Below are 20,598 nucleotides of genomic sequence, written 5' to 3' on the forward strand. Positions count from 1 at the left end.
ACTTTGGATATGTAGCGAGGCAAGGCCATTCCTTGGAAAGGGACATCATGCTTCGAAAGATGGAGGGTCAGCAAAGCAGAAGACCCCCAAGGAGATGGATTGACATGATGACTTCAACAATGAGCTCTAGTGTATCAGAGACGATGAGGACAGCACAGGATAGGGGAGGGTTCAGGTTGTTATGATCACAGGGTTTCTATGTGTCTGATGGCACTTAGTAACAGCCACAGAGACAGTAGGGGAGCTTTCGTGGCCTAGTGGTGAGAAGCTGCACTGCAGTCCCAAAGGCACATGGTGTGAAAACACCAGGTGCTCTGTGGTAGAAGGATGGACAATGTCTGCACATGCAACTTACTATCTCTGAAAACCCACTAGATGATCAGCTATGACTCAGAAGCACACAACATTAAGAGACATTACAAACCTCTATAAGGACAATTGCAAAACACTACTACAAGAAACAGTAAAAGACCTAACTAAATGGAAAATATCTCTTGTTCAGGGGTAGGAAAACGAAACATAATGAAAGCTACAGTCCTCCCAAAAGCAACCTACATGTTCAACACAATCCCAATAGAGATACCAAGTTTCATTATTTTCCAAAGAGATAGAAAAGGCAGGTTTATGGGGTAAGCAAAGAGACCCCAAATAAGCAAAGCCCTAAAATTAAAATGAAGTGGGAGGCATAGCATTCCCTGATCCCAAAACCTCCTACACAGCCTTAGTAACCAAAACAGCAAGTTATTGAGTTTAGTTTTGTGTTTTGTTTTCAGTCTTTTGCCTCCTGCTGTCCAAAGTAGCCGATTCTGGCGAATGGTTCTGGATGAGTTTTATCCCTCGCTGTAGAGAGAGTAAATGGACACTTGTGTTGAGAGAGACTCAGTGTAACCCCTAGAAACCTGAAACCCCTTCCCTTACCTTGGCCGGCTCACACTGAATTCCCTGTCACCTGAACTGCTCTTCTCGTGGATCTGACAAGCCCCTTCCAGGCTCCACCCCTGGAGGCGTAGTGTGCGGCCGGGGCGGGGATTCTTAGCCTTTAAGAGCAGCACTCACTCCGGGTTCCAGCGCAGCTGCCGCCGCCAAGGGCCTCCCCCTGGCGCCGGGTCGGGAGCGGGCATGGCTGCGGGTGTGTGAGCTCTGTGTGGAGGGACCACAGCTCAGCGATCATGCTCGGGGGCGCAGGCGTCTCTTCGTTCTGCCTGCTGGCGCTCACCCTGCTGCTGCTTCGGCTGTGGGTGGCATTGGCAACGGGAAGGATGAGAAGTAAGTGATGGGGATGGGATGGATAGTCTCAGGGCCTGGGCAGCCCCTGTGCAGCCACTCCGCAGGGCTCCCTCTGGCCCCGTCAGTAGGCTTTGTTCCTACGCTGTGGATCCCCAGGGAGAACCTAGGCAGAAGACAAGCGGCCCTCAACTTGCTTTGCCTCCGCTCTCCCTTCTTTCCTATGTTTTTCTGCTGGGGCTTCTTTTTCCGCTGCTATTCCCATATCTCCTTGGTTTCTCACGGTGCCTGGTCTCTACTCTGTCCTCCTTTCTCTCTCTCTCTTCCTTTGTTTGTCTTTTCTTTCTTCTCTTTCTGTTCTTCTCACTTCTCGCTTATCTACCCACTTCATCATCCCGAGCGTTATGTCTGGGCGCCGGGACGAGAATCCAGAGGTCTACACTGTATGTATGCTGCATATATGCCAGGAACACACTGAAAAAGTAGGAAATGCTCCAGAATTTAGTCAAATAAATTGATACACATAGAATATTGAGAGCAGTGTCTGCCTCTTATGCCTTATTAGGAACCTTGACAAAGGGGATGGGACGGCTTGCTAAGTATTGATGTTGACCCCTGCACTAGCAGGACCCCCTTGACGGCATAGTCCTATGCAACCATTTTACAGGCAGAGAAACTGAGACCGAGACCATAGAAAAGGCCTGCCCATAATTATGCCACAGATTCATGGAGTTCAGGCCAACACTAGAAATCATGACTTGCAATAGCTTTGTTCTTTGGGTCTCAGTTGCCTCTTCGGGAAGCCAAGGGATTAGATTGACTGTATCCAATTTAGTTGCTGAGCGATACCATGTTTTTTATAGTCAGTTTCCAGGACTTCCCCCTCCCTTGCCTCATCCCTCAGGGACTCTGGTTTGCCTTCCTGGAAGGAACCTTCCCTGGGGATGGTGCCCAAACTCTGTCATCCTCTTCGTTGCTGTTATGTGCCTTGAAGTTGGTTACATCTCATAGTAATCCTATGAGCGCCGGTTCTGACCCCTGTCCAATCTTGGGCCATCCTCTCACTATCCCACAAACTCGAGCCCATTGTTACAGACATCGTGTCAGTCCATCTTGTTGAGGGTCTTCCTCTCTTTCCTTTTCTAGTATGTTTTCTTTTCCCAAAGACTAGCCCCTCCTGATAATATGCCCACAGCATGAGAGAGGTCATGCTAAAAGTTTCACTATCCTTGCCTCTCAGGAGGACCCTGCTTGTACTTTTTCCAAGACAGATTTGTTTCTTCTTCTTCTTTTTTTTAACTTTTTTAAAATTAATTTTAATGAATATTCACAAAGATTTTGGATTTTCATTCATTCATTCATTCATTCATTCATTCATTCATTGTTGTACTTTTTTCCCAACCCCACCCCCCCAGTTCGCTCTTCTCTTTGAAAAGCAAAAGAAAAATTCCTTCATCGGTATACAATCACTCCCCCTGCTCTCCCCTTACCACACCCCCCCACCGGATTATACTCCACTTTGCAACCTTCCATCTAGACTCTTATGATAGATTTGTTTATTCTTTTTAGTCCTTGGAATAGACAATACTCTTCTCCAACACCACAATTCAAAGGCATTGATACTTCTTCAGTTTTCCTTACTCGTTGTCCAACTTTAAAATGCATAGTAAGTGCATGAAAATACCAGGGCTTGGATCAGACATACTTTAGTTTTCAAACTGACATCCTCTGTCATTATATAATGACTGTCATTGACATGAAAGAAAGCCTAGCTCTTGCTCCTTTGCTGCTGCTGACAGGCGGTTGACTCCAGACCGCTGTGAGCATTTTCAAACTGAAGGGAGGACTGTCCCACTGGGGAACTGGGCGGAACACACAGGATCTGGCTGCCTCTACTGGTCTGCAAACAGCAACACACTTGCATCCTAGTGAACCAGGGACGCCCTTCCCACCGGAATGCTGTGGAGTTTACTGGGGTGAAGTCTGGTAGTCCTTTGTCATTCCAGCAGACCCAATGTTCCTTTAAGCTCTTGTAATGAAAGAGGAATGGAGACCCAAGTTTGTGGAAGCTGACAGGGCAGGGTGGGGTGGGTGGAGGGAATCCTTGACTTTTAGCCAGCCCTGCTGTGTTTCTCATTTCCCTACCTACCCTGGGTAAGCGCTATTTTGTGTCCCAGAGTTTATGCATTCACTGATCTGAGTACAGTTGTCTTCTCTAAGTTCTAAACCTTGGAAATCACTCAGTGAGGTGAAGTCACTATAGAAAACCTGGAAAGTAATGAAAAGTGGTAAAGAAAGAAAATGACCTGTAATTTCCAGATCCACAGTTGTTTTAATCAGACCCTTTCTCTGGTCTGTGTGTGTTCCTAAACTATGGATTGATGCAAATCAAAAGGTACTGCTGTTTTCTGTCTTGCATTTTCTTTTCCTTTTATGATAGGCATTTCCCACGTTATTAAAGTCTCCAAAAACCACAATTTTAATGCTTTCATAAATTCCATCAGGAGATCTTGGAAGTATAATTTTCGAAGTGTTAAAAACGTGACTAACATTCAAATGTAGCGTGAACACATGACAAAGATGTCTAAAATATTAATGAGACAAGGAGCTGGATGGTAAAACTGGCTTAAAAGGGCATTTAAAGAACAGGGGTTATACACAGGCAGTGGGGAAAGACTTGAAATCAAATGGCTAAAACCCATATAAAATGGATATAGGGCCAGTGGGAGAAAAGCCCTTAAATTATTGTTCTTACTGTTGCTGTTATTTCAGGTGCTAATGAGTCAACTGCTACTCATAGTGACCCTATGAACAGCAGATCCGAATCGTGTCCTATCCTGCATCATCCTCATGAACTCTGATAAGCCTCTTGTTACAGTCATCGTGTCAATCCATCTTGTTGAGGGTCTTCCTCTCTTTCACCTCCGTCTCACATACTTTGGGCATGTAGTCAAGAGTGCCTGATCTTTGGAGAACGACGTCATGTTCAGAAGGGTGTAGGGAGCGCAGGAGAGGAAGACTTGGGATGAGATGGATTGATGCTGTAACCGGGGCAATGGGGTTAGGTGTGTCAGTCAGTGAGACAGGCTCAGGACAGGGCAGGCTTCAGAGCTGTTGCATATTGGGTCACTGTGAGTCGTAGGTAACTAGACAGCACATAACAAACACCACCGCTACCATTCTAAGCATCATGTCTTTTTCCAAGGACTGTTCCTTACTGATAACATGTCTATAGTATGTGAAATGAGGTTTTACCATCCTTGTTTCTGTTGTTGTGTGCTGTCAATTTGGAATCGACTCATAGCTGACCCTCCAGTGGCTTTTCAGAGGCAGTAAATGACCTGGAAGGAGCTTTCCCATCTTTTTCCAATGGAGATGCTGGTGCCTTTATCATTGGCAGTGCAATTCCTTACCACTAAGTCATCAGTCTATCTTTAGGCTGAGAACCCAACCAACCCCTTTACACACTAGGCCACCAGACTCCCTCTATTGCAGCTAAGTGTGCTTAAGTCAAGTACAACATGTAGTGACCCCCCTGGGAACAACAGATCTGAACCATGTCCTATTTTATGCTATCTTTATTATCTCATATACTTAATCCCGTTGCTGCAGCCTCTGTGTCAATCCACTTACTTACTGTAAAATTAACTCTGACACTTGATGACTCCGTATGTGCAGAAAAGATGTGCTTCACAGGGTTTCAAGGCTATGATCTTTCAGGAGAAAAAAAGTATTGTTATGATTTTTGTGGAGGCTTACAAAGCAAATTAGTTTTTTCTTTCAAGCATTTGTACATATTTTAATAACATTAGTTTCATTACCCGCAATGTAATTACACTTTCTCTATTTTTGCCCTGTAATTCTGATTCCCATTAATCCTTGTATTTCTCTGTTTCTTCTCTTTCTTAAAGAATGATTTAGTGCTTATCATCCCCTTATTGGATATTGTCTTTTTCTTTACCCAGCTTTACATATGTCTTTTATCTATCTCTGGTTATCATCTAGGAATGATACTATGTACAGACCTTTCCTGAGCTTTCCTTATTGATAGTCTTACACTATATTTTTCCTTTTGTGACTGGCTTACTTTGCTTAGTATAAATAATGTCCTCGAAAGGCATCCATATCATGCAGTGTTTTGTAAATTACATCAGAGTTGCATGCTACTTTTTTGCCGGAATATACCATAGTTTCTTTATTCTTTCATCTGCTGGTGGACACTTGAGTTGTTTGAATTGATTTGCTACACTGCAGTGAACAGGGTCATGGATCTTTCAGAAGAAGGTTGCCAAGTCTGTCTTCGAAGGCCCTTAGGGTAGGTTCAGGCTGCCAGTGGGTACTTCAAAACCACTAACTTTTCGGCTGATAGTCAAATGCTTCAACATTGGCATCAAACAAGGACCCTTTTATCATTCTACTATCCTGAAATCATTTGAAGTTCCATCAGACAGAAATCTCTAGTTAACGCATAACTTCACAGAGTATAGGCCTTTAATTAATAGCAAATAGAAAGTCAAACAAAGGTATGTTCCCTAGATAACAATGCTTTTAACCATTGCTCCAAGATAATGTTTAAAGGATATCCTTCAGGCTTTTTGCATTGTTTGCAAGTTTTGAACATTTTTCTTAAGATATAATGTGTATATTATTAAGCCTTAAGATTCCACTTAGTGTTTTTGTACTCATAAATAGAATTTGATCCCTTCACTAATTCTATTAAGTATTGTATAATTCCCTTTTGCCTGAACTAACCAAGATTTATCAGTGCCACCAGGTTAGAGACTATGCCTATCTTGTTCCTCCATGGATATCAAGCACCCCATAGAGTTCTGTCAGCTTGTCTTACTGAGGTGGCTTGTTTGTTGGTATGACGCTGGCAGTTAAGTCACTAGTGCTTCCAATTCGTGATGGTGCCTGCGTTGCAGAGTAGAATTACGCTCCAGAGGATTTTCTTGACATTTCTCAGTAAGTCCAAACTGCTAATCTTTAGGTTAATAGATGGACACAGACTGAACTGGAATCAACTTGATTGCAATGGGTTTGTTTTTGGTTTGTTGGGGTTTTTAAAAATTTTATTATTTTATGTATGTGTACCGTCAAATCAGATCTGACTGGTACAGGAGGAGATTGCCCCTCCTTCTCCAGCAGAGCATCTGGTGGATTTGAACCGCGTACCTCTGGGATTCCAGTGCAGCTTCTTGTCACTAGGCCATCAGAGCTCCGATTGCAATGTGTTTTATGATAGTCTGCAATCAGTGTGTAAGGTTGCATTGCCACAAACAAAATTTCTCTTGTAGTTTAAGTTCTTCTTGTAAAATAATAATCCTACTACCAACTTCCCAACATTGTGAAGGTGAATCAGAACTGGACAGTGAGAATGATTTGAAAACTAAGAGATGATGCAGAGATGAAAACTCACCGCTAATGTAATGATACAAGATGATGTAGGAAGCATTTTACATTGACTGTCTCCAGAAAGGCCATCGGTGGGCAATTGGACGAAGGGAAGGAAACACCAAGCCTTTGTCTCCTTGTCTCCTTCTGACAGGAAACAATGGCTTGGTGAGAGCATGGCCCATGGACTTGAAGTCCGAAACGTATCCCGTTTCTCACCTCTGTACTTCTTCCCACTGTTCCGATCTGCACTATTTTTATCTCTCACTCAAACTTTTGCCAGTTTCTGGCTTGCCTTCTTAGATTTCTACCCACAGCTATTCTCCGCCCAGGCAAGATCATCTTTATAAAACCTAGTACAAATAATATTGCTTTCTCTGTGTTTTAAAACTTCCGATGCTTTCCACACCTATTAATGATAGAATCCAGTTACCTTCAGTGGCATATCGGCCCTTTGTTTTATCAGGCCCCTGACGGTGTTTCTGACCACATCTCCTCCTAACTTCCCTATGCATTTACTAGACTTTAGCTGTTGTACTGATTTGATTCCCAGACAAATTCCTGGTCAGTACAGCTCATATGTAGATAACATCTGTCTGCTGCTGGAGGCTTTTGTGCTGATATGATGTTGAACAAATTTCAGTGGAACTTCCAGACTGAAATGGACTAGCAAGCAAAGCATGGTGATTAACGTCTGAAAATTAGCCAGTGCAAACCTTATGGATCACAAAAGTCTAGTCTACAACAGATCAGATGATGGCTCAGGACCAGGCATTGTTTTGTTCCCTCATGCTTGAGGCTACCAGGAGTTGGCTTTGACAAATAACAACAGATATCTTGGCTTTGTGCCTACTCCATCAACAGGCCATGTCTACTTCTGTCCATGCGGTCTTTACAGGATCCCCCATGTTTGCTGACAATCTTGTCTAAAGTAAGTAGCCGTCCTCTCTGCTCCTGCTCAGTGTGCCTTTATTCTGTGACTTACTATCTTCAGGGTACTTGGGTCCATCAGAGACTATGAGTAGATTACCTATTGCCCTGTCTATAAAATAATCTACCTGAATGCAAAGATACTGTTTGCCCTAGTTACCACTGTATAACCAAACTCCAGGAGAATCCCTGAACCATCATAATAGTTTCCACAGCCAGTTAGGGGATATCCTGAAAGCCAGCAGGTCTCCTGAGGACTCATTATGGAAGCCATCCCACTTGGCAGTGTTTGTCTCAAAAAGATACATGTCGCTCATTTAGGATGTGGAGGTCTGGGATTCCAATTCTCTTCCTCTTGCATTGGCAGGAGAAAGTGAAGAAGGTAGTTCTCAGCTACAGCATGAAGTGATAATACCTCAGTGGAAGACTAAAGCAAGCCCCACAGGAGAAAAGGTAAGATTCGTGAGCTCTCACTCTCAGCTATTTGGGGGGCAAGTGCTGATGCTTTGATTCTCTGAAGCTGGGGCCACCCACTCACCTTTCCTAGAGCCCCAGTCATTCTAGCAGTTTTGGCTTCTTGTATAGTAATCTGTCCATTTTTAAAATTCTAGTTAGGATTTTATTATATGATAAAACTTCTAGAGAACTTCCAAGTGCTGTGACCTAAGAAAATGCAAATTCACATTAATGTTTATATAAGCTAAGTGAAATGTTATCGTGTCACAAAATCATCTACTATCATATGGAACTGATTAAATATTACAATAGTTATCTCCCCCCCCCCCCGCCCTCCCGCCTTTGCATACTGCAGACTTTGTTTGGGATAATCTACTTAGAACAATTGTAATTTAAACAAGTATTATTATTATTCTTTTCAAATAAGAGGCAGGACAGGGATCTAGTACAAGGAAATGTGTCTTGAAATTCAATGGGATACTTGGGCCAGAATGCTAGTAAAATGCACAGGCTCTTCCAAGAGCATTGGGAACAAGACGGAAAGTATCTTTATTTGTTCTTGCAGAGTGGGCCTGTGCATCTGGGATATACTTTGTGGCTCTGGTTTGTACATATCAGGTGATGAGATAGACGGAAGTGCTGGAGAAGCTATGAGATGTGATGGCTGTGCATGAGTGACATCCCTCCCCACTCTGACTTTCTGTTTTTCAACTCCAGTTTCCTTATTAATGAAACAGGATTTACAGGGCATAAAGAACTAAGAGAGGTAGAGTGGAACCTGCTCTCTAAGATTACATTGGGCTCAATATGTCTTTGATTTATGGAGGAACATGTAAAGTCAAGATTATGGTTGGTGAGAGGACAGAGCTGTGTCAGGACAGATTTCAAACCTTTTGGGTCTTAAGTCTGGAAAGTAAGTAAATAGAAGTAAAAGTGTCCAAAAATCTTCACTCTATAGCTAGAGTCTGGCCAACATATTTTTTTTAAAAAATGCTTGGATTAATTTGGATTAACTGAGGAAATATAGTTAAAATTTTAGGTCAAATAAAGTGACATTTTGGCTAAACTTCAATAAACTCATGGTACTCATTTTACCAAGAAAAAAAGAAAAGAGACTAAAAATAGCTTCAGGAAAGGTCTAGACAAATTAATGGATGGCCTTCCTAGAACAGGTTATTTTTGAAAGATTCAAAATCTTGGGTCTTCCAGCCTATCCATTATTGCCCAAGGAATGGATCTGACACTTTGTATAGAGACCGCTTTGTTCTCTCCAGATGGAAGCTGCTGGGCATCCTCAGGAAGGGGCTGAGAGACAAAGTATAGTCAGATCCTGTCTTTGTTCTCATCCATTGTCTGCCCAGAATATAGGTTACTGTACTTTGTGGAAGAGTCAGCACCTTGCTTGGCACTATAAATTTTTGTTAAATGAATGAATAGTGGTGGGGGGGGGAGAGAGAGGGAGGGAAGGAAAAAGGAGAGGAGAGAGAGAGAAAGAGAAAACAAGTGAACAAGTAGAGCTCATGTCCCATTTGGAGCTCTATTCTTTTTTAAGAAATGCACTCATTATTTTTTTTTATTGTTGCTATTTTTTGCTGTCAAATTGGAACCCATTCATATAGCTAATCCTTCAGAGGGTTTTTGGAGGTTTATAAATTACTCAGGAGAAGATTGCTCATCTTTCTCCTGAGTTACAGTTGATATAGTGGAACCACTTTGTCTTTGGATTGGCACTGCAACTCCTTACCCACTAGGCCACCAGAACTCGAGATTAACATTCATTCATTTAGCAAATGTTAGTTGAAACACTCCAGTGTATATTAAATACTGTATTAGATCTCAAGGGGAGTATAGGAACACTGCACCTACTTCCAGTCTCCTATGGGACATAAGATCTAGTTAATCTAATCCTAAAGGGAAAGGCCTTTCAAACTCTACCTAGATAACCTACCAACCAGTTGCCATGGAGTTGATATAAACGTGGCATCTCCACATGTGTCAGAGCAAAACTGTGCTCTGTAGAATTTTCAACAGCTTCTCCCTCCCCCTTCCCACCAAGTTGATCAGTTCTTTCTTCTAACCTCTAACTTTTGAGTTAGGATGTGTGCATCACTCACCCTTATGCTTCCACCACTCAAGGCGCTAAACAGAGAGAGCTCCATTTATGGAAAACAGTGCTTATGGCAATTAGTTCTAATTTGCTGAATAATGAATGCTGCACAGCAGGCAATAGAAATGGCAATGACTAATAGACTGCTCATTGACCCTTTACGTCAAGTGGCCCTAGGACAAGTGCAATACCTCCAACCCTTCCTTAACCCCAAAAACCCCTCAGTGACCTCGAGGCTATTCTGACACTTGATGACTCTCTAGCCTGTGCTCAAAGCTTAATCATTGACCCTTTATGTAAAGTGGCCCTAGGACAAGTGCAATACCTCCAATCCTTCCTTAACCCAAAAACCCCCTCAGTGACCTTGAGGCCATTCTGACACTTGATGACGCTCTAGCCTGTGCTCAAAGCTTAAACTCCCTTGAGAGGAGTGCATTGCCTCATCTTTCTCCTGTGGAGTGCCTGATGGATTCAAACCCCTGACCTTTTGGCTAGAAGCCTTACCCGTAAACCACTATGTCACAGGTCTCCTCCCAGCTTCCCTAGGGGAATTCTAAACAATAAGCCATCTTCCTTTATGTTCTAGGAGATGTGCTATTCCCCTTTTCTAGCATAGAGTGACATCAGAAGAGGGAAGTTCATCCGTAGAGTTGGCTAGAGAGTGAGGTTGGATAGATCTTTAAAATGCTGTTTCATTGTTTTGTCTGAAATGTCTCCTGGAAACAAACAAGCCTTAAAGATCAGTGTCTGAGCCCCTTTCAGACCAAAGATAAATATATTTGATTGCCCACTTTAAATTCTATATTTACTACTCATGTTACACTTGTGTCTCTTCTGGAAGATATGGCAGTGTTTTGACTTGTCAATGTTCTTTTGCTGTGTGGGCTGTCGTGTGGTTGCCTACCTCTTTACGAATGGAGTGGCAACAGCTCTGTTGTTGTATACTCTTTCCCGTAGGCTTACTTAAGTCTGTGTCTTAACAGGATGCTTAATATCATCAGGCAGAGTGCATCATCCCGACCTCCCCATAGTGAAGTGGTCCAGAGCTAGCAGTCAGATCAGGAGTCAGCAGAGCTGAATCAGGACATCAGGAATAGGGAGGTGATTCCCTTAGTGAAAGTTACGGGGCAAGCATCTCCCACTGCCTTCTGCCCTTTCTTGCTTGGTTTAATGTGTCACTTCTTGAGGTGAGGTAACGGGATTAATTAAGCAATGGCAGGACCATCACTGCCCATGAAAGTTGGTTGGTCAGAACATTCAGATCTTATCAGAATTCTTGCTAATTTGAAATACTCTGAACCATAATAAGAAGTGGAGTTTGCAGTAACTAAAAAGGGGAAGAGGCAAGCCCCAGCCGAAGGTAACAAAATAGGTGGTACACTTCCTCAAACAAACCATAACTAAGCTTTGAAGTAGACCTTAAGTGGGGCAAACCAATGCCATACAATTTGGCATTGATTCCAATTTGGACACTTAGAGATGACCCACTAGCTTGGGAGGAGACTGTGGCCCATCTTTCCCTGTGCAGCAGCTAGTGGCTTGGAATTTCTGGACTTTTGGTTAATAGCTTGAGAGTTGGATTTCCTTGGTCAGAAAGCTCATAGTTAAAATACCCTAAAATACTGAACACCCTTTAACCAGATCTGTCAGAGTGGTGACAGTCTTTTTCTCTTTTAGAAAAGTTCAGAAGATTTAAGTTGACATTGTTGAAGCACAGACATTTATTGTGATTTTGATTTTTGAAATTGTTTGGAACTTTTTGCAGGAAACACAGGGAAACCAAATAAAAAGGCCATTTCTTGAAATGTATTCACATAAATAAAAACATGGAAAGCTACACAAATATAAATGAAAAGAAAATAAATGCCTAGAGATACCAGGGGGAGAATGGATGTCTTTGAGCTGTGGTGTTGGAGAAGAGAAATGACTATCCCATGGACTACCAAGAGATCAACCAGATAAGTCTTAGAGAAAGAACAGCCAGAATGCTCCTTGGAGGCAAAGATGACAAAAGCTTCAGGACACATATTTTGGGTATATTGTTAGGAGAGGGTATTCGTTAGAGAGGGATATCATGCTCGGAAAAGTAGAGGGTAGGATTTTTAAAGAGATAGAAGGACAGTGACTGCAGCAATGGACTTAAGTGTGTCAGAGAGGATGAAGATAATAGCACTGGATAAGTAGGGTTGAGATCTGCTGGTTATAGGATTGCTATGAGTCATGTATGACTTGACAACACCTAACAAGAAGACATAGCTATGGCAATGCTTTTAATTTTTCTCTAGCTTTGTCATTTTATAAAAGTATACTGATGTTTCTGTTATGTGCTGTTGAACAGACTCAAAGTTGAGCCTCCAGCAAGTTTTCAGAGGCTATGAGTTGCATGGACGATTACCCATCTTTTTTCCTCTGAGCAGCTAGTAGACTTAAACTGAGTGCCTTTGGGTTGGCAATGCAATGCCTTACCATTTATAGAAAAGGCTTTGTGCTTATTATTAATTTTATACATTTTCTAGATTTAAAAGCCTTCCAGTGTCCATTTTTAGTGACTATCTGAAGTTCTATCATAGGGATGAATATTTAATCATTCTCTTATTTTTTAACAGCTTGTTTCCAAGTTGTCATTATTATAGGTCATGCACACCCTTGTGTAAAAACCTTTGCCTGAGCGTCTACTTTTCTTTTAGTCTTATATTATTGGGTCAAATTGTATGAATACTTTCAATCTCTTAGTCATAGTGTTAGATTGTTTTCTCAAGTTTGTATCAACTTAAATTTTTGCTGGTAGGGTGTGAGTGTGCATTTTACGTGATGCTCCACTACATTGTAATGTATGGGAGTTTGGTTGTTTTTTAAGATTTGACACTCTGATTTTATTTAATTTTTAAAAATAAAATAGATATCTTAAAAAATCTGGCAAGAAAGAGAAAGGATTGGTTATTAGTAATATTGCCTATGCTTTTTATGCTTATTGACTGTATGATTTTAAATAATTTACGCTGAGCATGTAGCGACTTGTCCATGAACAAATTCTCTTCAATGTAAAATACGTCTTCTCTTGGATATAACCAAATTAAACCCACTGCCGTGGGGTCAGTTCCGATTCATGGTGACCCTCCACCAGCTCTGAGGCTCTAAATCTTTCTAGGAGGAGACGCATCTTTCTCCCTTGAAGCAGCTGATGTATTTGAATTTATAAACTTTTGGCGAGTGGCATAATACAAAAAGCATTATGCTTCAAGAGCTCCTTTCTTTTAAACATTTGAACCTTTAATTTTAGATGTTGTTACTTGCTACCCCAGAGAAGTTTTTTTGGGGTATTTTTTTTAACTTGCCACCAATAATTAAAACAGCACCTAACAACCAACCAACAACAACAACAACAAAAAAAAAACAAAACCCACAAAAAACCAGCACCTAACAGCACCACCACTAACTGGTTCCTACACATAGTGACCCTCCATCCACTTTTGATGGCTGCAAATCCTAACAAGAAGTGATTGCCCTTTTCCTCATAGTAATAGCTGTGGATTCAAACTGTCAGATATGATAGCCTTTTGGGTCACAGCTCAGCACCCTGTGGACTCTGCCACTGCTACTCTTCCAGAGATGATTGTTATGGTTGTTGTTGAGTCAGACCAGCTCCTACCTGACCCTCTAGCAGGTTTTGAGAGGCTTAAATGGCAAGGGAGGAGATTGCCCATCTTTCTTCTGTAGAGCAGCTGGTGGATTTGAACCTCATGCTTTTGGACTGGCAGTGCGACTTCTTACCAGAGCTCCCTTCGGGGGATAGTTAGTTGTCATTTTACACCTTTGAATTGTATGACTCATAGGGACCCTGTGAACAAGGGACTTTTTCCTATCCTGTGCAATCCCCATCATCTTTATAATTGAGCCTGTTGTTATAGTCGCTGTATCAGTCCATCTTGTTGAGGGTCTTCCTCTCATTGACCTTCCACCTTTCCAAGAATGATGTCTGTTTCCAAGGACTGGCTCCTTCTAAACTAAAGAATAGAGTATAATAAACAAACAAAAACAAAAACCCTCCTCATATTGAATAGGTATGATCCAGGTGTCTGTAAGATGATAAATAACTCCATTGAAAGCTTCCCGTAGAGTTGTTGTTGTTATTATGTGCCAGTCGAGTCGCTTGCGACTCGTAGCGACCCTATGTACAACAGCCCTAAACCCTCTCTATCCTGTGCCAATTGCACTGCCTCTGACACACCCATTCCAATTACCCCAGTCACTGAATCAATCCACCTCATAGAGGGCCTTCCCCTCCTGCACTGTCCCTCCACCCTCCCAAGCATGATGTCCCTCTCCAAGGACCTATCCCTCCTTACAACATGTCCAAAGTATGTCAGACAAAGCCTCAAAATCCTTGCCTCCAAGGAGTAGCCTGGTTTAACCCTCTCCAGGACGAATCTGTTTGTTTTCTTGGCAGTCCATGGTACATTCAATACTCTTCTCCAGCACCACACCTCAAAGGCATCAATTCTTCTATCCTCCCTAGTCATTGTCCAACTCTCAGATGCATAACAAGTGATTGCAAAGACCATGGCCTGTATCAGGCGCACCTTAGTCTCCAGAGACACACTGTTGCTCTTGAGTACTTTAGAGAGGTCCCTCTAACAACAGACTTTCCCATTGCAATACATTTTTTTATTTCCTGGCCGCTGGTGTCAAGAGTGTTGACTGTGGAGCCGAGCAAACTGAAGCTGTGAACAATCTCAATCTCTTCGCCATCCATCCTGATGCTGTAGAGTAGACAGACATAAATTATTTACATGCATTATCCACTTAATTCTCACAAGACCCCCATAAGGCAGATTCTTATTATCCCTCTTTTATAAATAAGGAAACTGTGGTGTAAGGAAGATCAGTAAGGTTCCCAAGTTCGTAGTGCAACAACTGTTGGAGTCAGGGCTGGAATTCAGAACCCTGACTCCACACAATACTTTCTGTCTAAGGATGGGCTTTCTTTCTCTACATCTGCACAGGCGCCCTTGTTCCCACCACTTTCATCTTGGAGTTTCTGTCCTTCGTCTTTCCAGAGAGGATGGGTCGGGGAGGGGACTTGGCTGTCTGAGACTGAGGTCATTTCATGTTTGGGCTGGAAATGCAATTGACTCTTTCTCGTCCGTTTCCTGTGGACCAATGTCAGAGTTCTGTGCTGGGACCTTTGCCGACCCTAGGGTCCTTGACCTCGCTTTGTGGAACTGACGTTCTTTTGTTGTTTCTTCTAGCATCCACTAAGAGCTGAGCTCAGGGTCACTGCGGAGGGGAAAGAACTGATCCTGGACCTAAAGAAGAATGAGTAAGTAGAGTCCTCCTTTATCTGAAATGAAAACAATTCATTTCTCTGGCCTTTTTTACATGCCGGACGCAGGTGTCACTGTTTTGGAAGGAAGTAGGTCACAAAGTGACCTCCAGCTCTCCTTGGGATTTGTGGTGGAGGGAAGCATCTTGCAAAAACACAGTTACTTGGCTCTCTGTGAAATTATTGCCTCACATTAACAAGTTTCTTTAAGCTGTATTTATTTCCCGGACCTCTTAGAGCTCCCTGCAGACACCCAGGGGTGTGTGTGTGTGTGTGTGAGAAAGAGAGAGAGAGAGCGCACACACACACACACACACACACACACACACACACACACACACACACGGAGGGGAAGGGGGAGAGAGAGAGGGAAAAGGGTGGGGTGGGGAGAGACAGAGACACAGAAGAGAGAGATTAAGGGAGAGGATGGACTAGGGAATTTGGCCACTGTTTTACTAGCTCCAACCTAGCACATGGCAGGAAATGAAGGAGATTAGGGCAAACCGCCCAGAGAAGAGACCAAGCAGGGTGCGGTGGAGTTCAGAGCCTCAGATTCTGACTGCTCCGCCTGTCCTGGATCAGCAAAGGCAGAGAAGCTGTCACTAAGGGCTTGGTCAGCAGTCTCCTCATTTCCTGGGCCTGGTTCCTCCATCTCCCTAACCTCATTCATCTTGGGTGGCAGGCTGGCTCAGAAACATTCCTACGTTGATTTGCTACAAGGCATCCTCACACTTTGATTCCTGAAGTTGAGTAGGTGACTGGGCACACTTGGTGGCATCCATTGCCTGTTTGCTCACTCCTGATCTGTCTGGCCACTTCCTGGGTGAAGGGGTCTCTGACATCCTTCGGTATTTCCCCACCAATGGTCCCACTTTGAATTGGCCACACAGACACTGCAGATAAGGCTGCGTGCCTTGGAGAGACGCCTGTCTCCTCTTGGCAGCCTCCAGAGGCCCTGGAAACAGATGAGTAATCAAATGTATGATGCCAAGAAAGGATGGATTGAGGATCTTCTCAGATCCAGAAGGATAGCGTGGCTGCTTGCCTGAGGTGCGAACGGAGAATAGAAATTACTCCAAATTTGGGCTTTTCAGATACTTGCAAAGGAGGGTGAGTGGCATCTTGAAAGAGTAGTAAGAGGGCAACTCAGAAAAAGGTATGTGCGGTTTGGGGCTTCATCTGCATCTTCCCTCTGCCTCTGATATGAGGGTGCTGGAAAGATGGGAATCACAGTTGTCCTTGCTACCCTCTACCAGCCTCTACTATGTCCTTTTTGACTACTTTCCTGGAGCAGACCTCATCAGCTATGTCCCCAGATGGTGTAGGCTCTTTTCAGCCAGGATCATGCCTGGGGCTGCTATCCCTTAGTCCTCATAGGAGCTGTCCTTGACAGTCTCTCAGGACTTCCTTAATTTTCTCCGGGCCCCAGCCAGGGCCACTTAGGGCCCTCTGGCCACACCAGTCTAATCCATCTGTTCTGGCCCATACAGTCCAATTGATGGTATTGATATTATGGGCAAATCCAAAAAGCACTGGACCGGCTAAGCAGGGCTCCCAAAATGCAATTTTCTATTCTCCTTACTTTAGAAACTTTGCAAGAAGTCACAGGAAGTCAGAGCAGTAAGCCCTTTAAACAACATTGGCTGTTTCCTATGAGGATATAGCATTTTGACTCAGAGAAGAGAAAAGGTTTGTCTAAGAGACCCCACATGGTATAAATAGGTAATATCCTCAGCTACCAGCTGAAAGTTTAGAGCTTTGAGTCCATGCAGAGAGTCTTTGCAAGGAAGGCCTGATGGTGTGCTGTGTAAAATCAGTCATCCTCGGGATCACAGTCCTACTCTGACAAACACGGAGTCAGTCACTCAGTCAGAGTTGGCTCAACAGCAAGTGGCTTAAAGTCAAACATCAAACCTAGGAGGGTGCTGGAACTGGGATCATTTGTCTTGTGCTCTTGTCCTGTACGTGGAGGCTCAGGACCCCAGGTTTGACTTCCTAACCGTGTGACCTTGAACAGGTAGCTAAACCATTTGGAAATCATTTGCCCTTGTCTTTATTTTAATATAAAATTTTTGTTTTATACTGGTTTCACACCGGATCTTTCCATTTCCTTAACCCACCCCTCCCTCCACCCGTCAAATTGTGTGACCTTATGATTATGTCCCCCACCTTCCACACAACCTCACCCTTTGCTCTCACCCTCCTCCCCTTAGATCCTCATACACGTTCCACTAGTTCTCTATTTCTGCAATAATGTTCTTATACAGCATTTGTCCTTATGGGACTGAGTTCACGTAGCATAAAGCTCTCCAATCCCTCCCAAGTTAGATGGTTCCTTGTCTTTAAAGTGAAAATAGACACACCAGCATCTTTGGGTAGTTGTCAGATTTAAAGAGGTTATGTGCCCAAAGGCTCAGAAAGAACTTAGTGAGTAACCTACCACTGGTGTGATTTTTATGGACCCTCGAAGGCTCCAGAGGCAAGACCCAGGATATGGTTCTATTTTCTGTTGCTCTAAGCCAAGTAAGTATGGAGCAGCTGGAAATGACTCCAGCTTCCCAGAGTTTTCAGAAGGCAGGAGACTTGATAAAAATGGAATCAGCAGAGCCAAGCAATATGACCTCACCAGGTATCCCTGGGGATGACTTCCTGCTATTTTCATCCAAATGGGGCTTTTTGTTTTTGAACATGTGTTAGCAAGCGGAACTCCAGCCGCACACGACTTCCTAATGTGTTTATTTCCCAAAGTTTTCTCATTCATAGTACGTGTGAGTCCAGATTCTACACAGCTCGGGGGAGGGGAGATGCTTTTCTTCGTTTTCAGATTGCTGTTTTCAAGTTTTCATAATCCCATGACACTTGAGGGGAAGCAAGGCCCGGTGCTAAGTGATTTCTCAGGCTCTGCTTCTTTCTCCCGGAATTGATTCATTCAGTTTTTTCATCTCTAGTATAGAGTCCACCCACCAGTGAATGTACTGGGGATAAAGCTGTCAGTAAAACAGCTCTGTGTTTCAGGGACTTCCATTTTAAAGTGGGGAGGTGACGAGGTAAACAGACAAGGGTGTTTGGTTTGCTAGCTTGACAAAGGCCTGTGGAGAAAACAAAGGAATGCCAGAGGGTGGGGAGGGAGGTGCTATTTTTCTAGGCAGTGCTTTGAGAAGGCGGGGTGAGTTGGCGACTAGTTGATATTGGAGTTGAGACCTGAAGGAGACCTTAACTTTGACACATAGGGTATAAGCCATGCCGGGTGGCTGGATGTGACCATTACAAGGATAGGAACAGCCACATTCAAAAACCCTAATAAATTATGAAAGTTTCTGCCTCTCACTTCCCATCCCAGGCCTCCCAGGAGCTATGAGCAAGGGCTTCTGGGACTCTGAAAGGAGGGAAAAGATATCTCTAATTTCTCTTTCATCATCCTGAGGTGTCTGGTCTCCTCCTCATCAAATCAAAGTCCACATGCTAATGCTTCGCCCAGAATAGCAGTGAGCAGTCCTTTAATGGAATTCACACTTGGAGAGACTGCCAAGAATGGTGAGGCTGGGCAGCTTGGGGGCTGGGCGAGGAGAGGTCATGAAGCTGACTGAGCTTCCATCTTCTGGGGGGCTGTGCAGCACTCCTCTCCCTCTTCTGTAGCAGGCAGCTAGCAGGCTGCTTATCTGCTGTGAAGCAACTGGAAATGGATAGACTACAAGGGGCAAGTATGTTAATGAGTGACAGCACAGGGTCAGGCTGAGCAATGGCTTCACATTCCTTAGGCAGACCTGCGTTCAGACCCTGACTCTGCCACTTGCTAGCTGTGTGTCTTCGCCAGATCTCAGCTTTCTCCTCTCAGGTGTGACAGTCATACAGTGGAAGCCATGAGATGGTAGGTGCAAGAGCCTAGTGTGGTGGCTGATTCTCGGTACATGATGACTATCATTTTTCACTCATTGTGTTTTAATTACAAAAGCAATGCACACTCACTGGAAGGCATGAAAATTGTTTTTCAGACTCCAAGGGGAATTTGTTGGTAACAGTTTGTCTGAATGTTTTCTACATTTCCAAGAACACTTATATGGGTGTAGAGTCATAGACATAAGGCATGCTATTCGAATTGGCCAGCTACTCTATCTGCTAAAGAAAACTAGTCAATTAACTTCTGTGCAATTAAAGGCCTCTGCAAGCCCGCTGGAGGGTCAGTTATGAGTCAGTCCCGACTCTCCAGTAAACAGTAACAGGTTATAGACGTAGTCACCCAGAAGGCCCACAGAAACTACTAATTTTATTGAAGAAGGGAACAGAAATGAAATTGGATTAAATGAGGTAATAATATGCATGTTGTGGTACAAAGGCATTCTCGTGGTGCAGTTGCCAAGTGCTCATCTTGCTAAGCAAAATGTCGGCTCTTTGCAGTTTTGGAAACCCCATGGGTCACTTCTGCTCTGTCGTGTAGGGTCACTGTGAATTGGAATAAACTCCATGGCTCCTGAATGTTTTGATTATTCCACAACTTACTGATTTTACTTAACACTACATGTGCTTCAATAAAAGTGTATATTATATTGGTATGATGGCACAGTGCATAATGTATTTGACTGCTAATTGAAAGATCAATGGTTCTAATCCACCAGCCACTTCAAGGAAGTCACAAGCAGCCACTCCCATAAATCACCATGAGTCGGAGTAGATTTGATGGCAGTGGGTTTGGCTCTTGGTACAAACACACACATCAAGTCCTGGTAGTGCATTTGGTTAGGTGCTTGACTGTTTACCCACCCAGCAGTCCTATGGAAGAAGACCTAGTGATCTGTTTCCATAAAGAATATAGTCAAAGAAAACTTATGGGGCAGTTTTACTCTGTCACATTGAGTCACAATGAGTTGATAATGACTTGATGATGGTTCCTACAGTAGCATATGTGTAAAAATGTCCAATCTTAATTACACTCATGTAATTTGAAAGTTGAGGTATGTAACAGTCTTTGTGCTTTCTCATGTATGAAGCAGTGTTAGTGGAGACCATGGACATACCACACGGATTAGTTAACTAGCCAATTAGCTCTCAACTTTCTTGTCTATAAAGTGGAAATTCCCCTCCTCCCCAATCTGGGCTCTAAGAGCTTCCTGTGTTATTTAAGGAACATGAATCTGTCTTGGAGTACTCCTTAGAGGAAAAAAATGGA

General features: G+C 43.3%; 1 protein-coding gene across 1 annotated transcript in view; it reads left to right on the forward strand.

Annotated features, from left to right (window-relative positions):
- Positions 1–1,169: 1,169 nt before the first annotated feature.
- ADAM19 (ADAM metallopeptidase domain 19) overlaps positions 1,170–20,598 on the forward strand; it is a 150,853-nt gene continuing 131,424 nt past the window's right edge. The window contains exons 1-3 of the mRNA XM_006901981.1: positions 1,170–1,266; positions 7,916–8,001; positions 15,361–15,431. Of these exons, the coding sequence (XP_006902043.1) occupies positions 1,170–1,266; positions 7,916–8,001; positions 15,361–15,431 (254 nt within the window). The remainder of the gene's footprint in view (positions 1,267–7,915; positions 8,002–15,360; positions 15,432–20,598) is intronic.

Source organism: Elephantulus edwardii, unplaced genomic scaffold (assembly GCF_000299155.1).
Source record: "Elephantulus edwardii isolate Elephantulus edwardi_28Jun2011 unplaced genomic scaffold, EleEdw1.0 scaffold00354, whole genome shotgun sequence".
Taxonomy (NCBI): domain Eukaryota; kingdom Metazoa; phylum Chordata; class Mammalia; order Macroscelidea; family Macroscelididae; genus Elephantulus; species Elephantulus edwardii.